This window comes from Rhyacophila brunnea, unplaced genomic scaffold (assembly GCF_057557595.1).
Source record: "Rhyacophila brunnea isolate RB1 unplaced genomic scaffold, BYU_Rbru_1.0 scaffold_240, whole genome shotgun sequence".
Taxonomy (NCBI): domain Eukaryota; kingdom Metazoa; phylum Arthropoda; class Insecta; order Trichoptera; family Rhyacophilidae; genus Rhyacophila; species Rhyacophila brunnea.
The window spans coordinates 63,124-69,922 of record NW_028232905.1 but is presented as its reverse complement, the minus strand read 5'-3'; the positions used below and the strand labels follow the sequence as shown (position 1 = coordinate 69,922).

At 34.3% G+C, this 6,799-nt stretch overlaps 1 protein-coding gene across 1 annotated transcript; it reads left to right on the top strand.

Moving 5' to 3' along the window:
- The first annotated feature begins 324 nt into the window (after positions 1 to 324).
- LOC147068846 (uncharacterized) lies at positions 325 to 5,130 on the top strand. Its single transcript, XM_085951722.1, has 3 exons — positions 325 to 883; positions 965 to 1,316; positions 5,027 to 5,130. The coding sequence occupies exons 1-3, from the start codon at positions 482 to 484 to the stop codon at positions 5,128 to 5,130; spliced, it is 858 nt and encodes a 285-aa protein (XP_085807848.1). The 5' UTR covers positions 325 to 481.
- The last annotated feature ends 1,669 nt before the right edge of the window (positions 5,131 to 6,799 follow it).

Sequence of the window (6,799 nt, the reverse complement as noted above, 5' to 3'; positions counted from 1 at the left end):
ATAGACTATTTTCGACAGTTTTAAACTATAAGACTATTTTGTAAGTTCTATCTTAGCAAAAAAAAAAACACCTAGCATTTACAACTGTTAAAACAAAAATTATTTTATTTGCTGTAATATTGTTGAATTAAAATATAAAACCCTATTATTTTTGTAGATTTTTTCCCTGCAATTTTTCACATATAATCCATTGGACGTCGGTAAAAAAGATACAATTGACAATAACCTGACCAATAACAACATAACAGATTCAACCAATAAAATGGAAAATATGATACAGCATTCAGAGATAACTATAGATGTACTAAACGTGAAACAGGAAGTTTCGAAATTATACTTGCCAAAGGTGGTTCGAATTGTGTTGAGAAAAGTTACATATTTTCCACGTAACTTTATTTGCAATAATTGCTATGGAGTGTTTGAATCTGTAAATCATCTAAATAGTCACTACATTTCATGCACGGAGTCTCAGCATCCTAAAATGAAAAAAACACATATTGGTAAAAAACCACATCAGTGTGATTTGTGTTTAAAATTTTTTCTGCAAATTGGTAACCTTAATAAACATAAAATGACACACACCGGTGAAAAACCATATCAATGCGATGTGTGTTTTAAAAAGTTCAACGCAAATAGTAAACTGAAAAGACATAAAATTATGCACACTGGTGAAAAACCACATCAATGCGATGTATGTTTAAAGAATTTCCAGGACATTGGTTATCTCAAAATACATAAAATGACACACACTGGTGAAAAACCACATCAATGCGATGTTTGTTTAAAGAATTTTAGGCAAATTGGTGATCTTAAAAAACATAAAATGACACATACTGGTGAAAAACCACATCAATGTGATGTATGTTTTAAAAAATTCTCTCGAATTGCTCACCTTATAAATCATAAATTTACACATACTGGTAATAAACCTCATCAATGCGACGTGTGTTTTAAAAAGTTCAACGCAAGTGAACTAAAATTACATAAAATGACACATACTGGTGAAAAACCATATCAATGCGATATGTGTTTTAAAAAATTTGTCTCAAATAGTTATCTCAAAAAACATAAAATGACACACACTGGTGAAAAACCACATCAATGTCATGTATGTTCTAAACAATTCTCTCAAATGTCTCGTCTTGAAGGTCATATAATGACTCATACTGGTGAAAAACCATATCAATGCGATGTATGTTTCAAAAAATTTGTCTCAATTAGAGATCTCAAAATACATAAAATGACACATACTGGTGAAAAACCACATCAATGCCATGTATGTACTAAACAATTCTCTCGAATTTCTCATCTTAAAGGTCATATAATGATTCATACCGGTGAAAAACCACATCAATGTCATGTATGTTCTAAAAAATTCTCTCGAATTACTCATCTTAAGGGTCATATAATGACACATACTGGCGAAAAACCACACCAGTGCGATGTGTGCTCTAAAAAATTCTCTCAAATTGCTAATCTCAAAAACCATAAATTGCGATGTGTTTTAAAAAATATTGCAAATTGATTTTCATCATAAATATCCTAATAATCTTAAATACTTACTAGTTCTGGAACATTATTAGATTTTTATTATATTCGTACTGCAACTAATTGCAATACTGAAGCGTGAAACCTGTATGTGGCAATATTTTAATTAGTAATCCTGATATATTATTGGTCACTTGATATTATAATAATTATCGTTCTTCACCATTTTATTTGTTTTTCATTATTACTGAAAAAATAAAGCGTTTGTCCCAAACTAAACTGAACATCTTATGTAAAAATGCTACAACCAAATTAATAATCTGCAACTAATTATCAAAATGTATGGAAGTGTGAAAGAGTGATGGATGATTTGCTATTTGGTAGGTAGTAAAAATAAAATTTTAGACTTGTATTATGACACAATGCGGTATGTTATAAGCAAGCGGGCTTCTTTCCATTGTTTACAAATTAAGATTTACATATAAAGATATTGACACAACTTTGTTGGAGGATTTTTGGTATCTAGATTATAACTTATTATTAAATTAATGCAGTAGAGAATGTTCGGTGGATGTACGTGGCCCTAGGGGAGGCCTTAATCCAGCAATGGATTGACCCAGCCTATTGATGATGACGATGTTATTAATAGATTGTACTAAGCTAGTTTTACGATTGTTTTAATTAAAAATAATAAAATTATCAAAAAGAGAAAAAAGCCGTTTTATTTTTAACCCACTTATTTATAAATACTTATGTATGGCAAGGTATCTTTTGGTCCAACCACTATGTAACAGTGGCGATGGGTGGAGGAAGGCTGTTAGGATTTCACATAAATATTGCACACTAAAATTTGTCAATCAACTTTATTTATTTTCATTGAACTAAGAATACAATTTGCAGATTGTGCCGGTTTATTTTTTAAAATCAGTTAAACTCTGCCTTAACCCAACCAAAACAATGTGGGTGTACCGTATGGGCGATCCAACTAAAATATTTCACACTATTTCAGTCATAATTTTTTATTTTTGTTGAAAAAAGAATATTAAATATTACACATGGCGATTTTTCAACCTATAGAACATCGATAATTATGTAAATATAGTTAAATGTCATAATTTTCAATATTTTATAGATATACGAATATTTTTAGACTGTTATCTACTATGCATAATTTAAAACACCATCTACACGTAGTTATATTAGTTCAATGAACACAAATACGTGATATTTTTAGGTCGGACCTTCACAGCCTACCACTTGCCACTGATATGTAACTATGATTTCTCCGAACTATAGTGTTGACGATGCGAAAGAAAGTTTTTAATGTCAAACAAATTTTCCATTCTGAAGAACTCTCATTTCCCATGATGGTAAAAATAATTGTATCTTTCTTGAGGTAATTCTGTGTGCCTTTATACCTAATACAAATGTTTTTCATCAATGACATCTCATTATTGGCGAAATGTAGATTTCATAATCTACTGTTATATTGACCTGTCAAATTTTGGATTTGGTGTTTATCTGTAATATGAAAAGCTATATACCTAACCTCCTGTTAGCTTTTATCACTATTTCAGTACCCAGATCTTCACTGCCACGTACATCGACCGAAGTTTATGCGTTTGTCAAGCGAGCTAGTTTTAGGCCCCTGTGGTTGTTTAGTGCCCGATTGGGCGGGGCCACTGTATATCAACATGTCGCAGCCTGATTTCCAGGTTGTTCAATGTCAATTATTTCAGTAAAATTCTCGGAAGAACAATTTGAAAGTTCACATTGAAATATTTGCACAACCAATTTACATATATATTAAAAACTGTGTTCAGCATATAAGTTTTTTCTATATTTTCTGCAGGAAACTTCTTTATTTGGTAATTGAACAACTTTGCAATCCAGAATTATAGGCTTAGAAGAACATTTTTGAGTCAAACAGTCCCCATACAAATTGACGATTTTTTTTTTCTTCTTCGGAAAATTCGATTTATAGCGATTTTCGCGAATTCGAAATCAAATTTTCAGAGTCCCTTGGATTTCGAATTATCTAGGTTATACGGGTATACAAATTCTTACATATAAACATTCTATTTCAAGTACGAACATGTTCGATCTATGATACTTCGATCGATATAAATAATGCGTCATGTCCCATCACTAGTTAAAATATTGACTTTGCAAATTCATACAAAATATATGGGAGAAGTGTGACACAATACAAAGGCACACTTACCCCACGTGTTTACTTTCGTGGGGGAAGTGTGTCTACTTGATTAAAGGTTTCAAATGCGTATAATTCAGTAAAACGATAACACCACGTGAAGCAGCGTATCAAAACACATATACTCACCAATTTTTACAACCACAATGTGCAGATTTCCATGTTTAAAAAAATATTTTAGTAACAGCTACCATCTCACTCGTCGACTTTAAAATGTCGTCTGGAGAAAATTCCATGTAGTCACCTCAAAAAACATGGTATCGACACCATTTCTGATTATTTTTATAAATCGGTGATTTTGCTATCACCTTTCCATAGATGGCATCAAGATACTGAGATATCTTAGTAGCTACACTTACCCCAAAGTCACACTTACCCCGACTCACCTTACTTATTTTCGACAGTAGGTATCAAAAAATCCTCTCATGTTTTTGTATTTTGACTAATAGGTTAAACAGAGTTCTGGAAATAGAACAAAATGGCATTAAAAAGTAATTTTGCTTAAAAATGTGATATAGAATAACCTGGAAATCAGGCAGCATGATTGTTCACTCGTCGACCGACATATTGTTTCATATAACCTACTCCTGTCTGCTTGCGTATCCATTAGTTTAATTTGTGATTTTATTTTATGCCCAACATGAACATTCCATACCACGTTGCGCTAATCTTATTGTTTTAAATTTATCTTCCATGTTTAACCCGCATACGTGAACACTGGTAACACACATTAGTAGCAAATATTACGCATTTTTGACGATAATCTTATAGGTACATAGGCTGAATTGCAATTTATGCAAGTTTGGCAATCTCCCAGGTACTTCAATCATTTCATAAGTGATATGCCAAACCCCGCCAACTGCACACTGGCGCTATACGCAGATGACACAGCCATCCTTTCCACCCGCCGCCAGACTGACATGGCGAATAGGAACTCAGAAAAGGGCACTCGACAGCTAACTGATTATTTCAGTCGCTGGAGACTTCAAGTTAACGCGTAGAAGACGGAGGCGATTCTCTTCTCGCGGAGCCTAAAATCCTATTATGGAAAAATTACTGTTTGTGACATGCCCTGTTCATTCAGTAACCCTGTGAAATATCTCGGGGTATACCTTCACCATAGATTGAACTAAACACCTCACCTATTAGAAGCCAGGCGAAAAGCCTTAATGGCGATGGGGGTTCTTAGACCCATCTTCTCAGCCAGACCCAGAAGTTGTCTCTCAGAAGAAAACAAAAAGGCACTATATAGCATGGTTATTAAACCAACCATGCTGTATGCATCCCCAATTTTGACTACTGACATCACCAAATCCTATTTAACAGAGAACAGATGCCTTCGAATCGTCTACGAACTCAAGCCTCACCATAGCATCATACACATCAATACAAAACACGATGGAATCGAAATTGCCGATACCATAACTTAAAGCAGAGAAACCTTCTTGAATAGACTTACAAAAGGCCCTCATAAGGAACCTACACTATTTGCCAACAAAATACAAAACTTTAAGTACAAGCGCAAGGAGCTAGGCTCCGTCATAAGATAATGCACACTGACTCTCAAATCCTGATGATCCACCCCCTCCTCACTCAATTACAGGTAGGTACCTCTTCCACAGCGGATGCGGCTGGCAGTACTTTGACCCCGCCGGATTCCTTCCAGGGTCTAGCGGTAGAGGTAAAAGAATGTTTGGAAGCCCTAAGAGTTAAACTAGGTAGCTTTAGAATGTATATCAGAATGAGACTCAGGCTCAAAACCCAGATGAGAGATAAACTTGTGGAAAACAGTAAACGGGGTATACCCCCTAGGGACTGGGCGAACATCTTTGATGTTATCAAATGATCCACACAAGATCATAATTTTTAGCCGAACATTCCGCTAAAAATGAACTTTTTGTTTGTTCGACCTATAAGGACAATAATCGTCAGAGAGTTTTACTTAACTGTTTTCACTCGAAAGACTTATTCGAAAAACTAAGGTAAAATGTAAATTCAACAGCTCAATACTGAGCTAGATTACATGTGGGAAAGGGCATTAATGTACTCACAAGACCCAACCCTATAAATAATAGTCAGGAAACCGAGGACTGACTTTCAGACCTCACAAGGTTTCAGTTAAAAGAAAGGTAGGGAAAAAAAACTTTATTCTCGCGCCATTCACAGACCTAAGCGGTCATGCTAAGTAGGTATATTACTTCCGTACATACCAACGATATGCACCTTTTTTCTATCAATAAACTTTCCTTTTTTTATTATAATAATGCCGATAGTAGGAAAATATTTATCTAAATGTAGTAGTAAAAACTTATACCTAGTAATATTTTTGCGACAATCTTGAAAATCGCCCCACCTGTAGATATCTAAAGAGCACTTGATTTCAAACTTAGATGTTCCTAATTTTTCGTGGATGACCCAAGGATTTGGCCCCTAGTCTGGTGGAAGGGGAATGAAACAATCTCAACGGTCCATCTTCCGAGCGTAAAAGCGTCATGTAAAGTCATGTACGCATATTTTCCTAAAATTTAAATCTCGTAATATATTGAGTTAGAGGTAAACATGACCCTAATCCGCCTATAATATTTCGTAATTAGATTCATTAACGTTTTAAGATATAATTAGTAAAATCTTAAGAGGGAAATGGCTTCAGTTTCCCTGACATCATCTTTTTGGGAAATAATCGCCAATTGATTATAAAAAAGGCACTTTACCCATACAATTAAGTAATAGATTTCTTCGATTCGAGCTATATGTTCCTTTTCCGCGATCGCCCCTGCGAAGTTAGCAGACCTTCCGTATTGAAAATCCTTCGAAAGATTTTCCGAGCGCATTACATCTCCGCGAAAGAGCGTCATCAATACATGACGTCACTAGTATTACTCATCAAGTGGATGAGTCTTCGATAAGAACGTAGTTATCGAGTACCTAAAGGAACATTTTGAAAAGGGACAGCGGCTCCCAACCTTTATAGAAAGTACCTCGCAAGTGTAATAATAATCATGTAGCCGTGTAAAAATATAAATAAATACAAAACTACATATACGAAATATTATCACGTGGATAAAATAAGTTTTATGTAAACGAATCTTTTTGTATTCG

Bases quoted from the DNA above. Each gene is read 5' to 3' on its own strand.
- LOC147068846 (XM_085951722.1), top strand. From the start codon at position 482: ATGAAAAAAACACATATTGGTAAAAAACCACATCAGTGTGATTTGTGT. The intron at 884-964 runs ATTGCTCACCTT...AAAAAGTTCAAC, and splicing joins GTTTTAAAAAATTCTCTCGA to GCAAGTGAACTAAAATTACA. The intron at 1,317-5,026 runs GTCATATAATGA...CCTATTTAACAG, and splicing joins TCGAATTTCTCATCTTAAAG to AGAACAGATGCCTTCGAATC.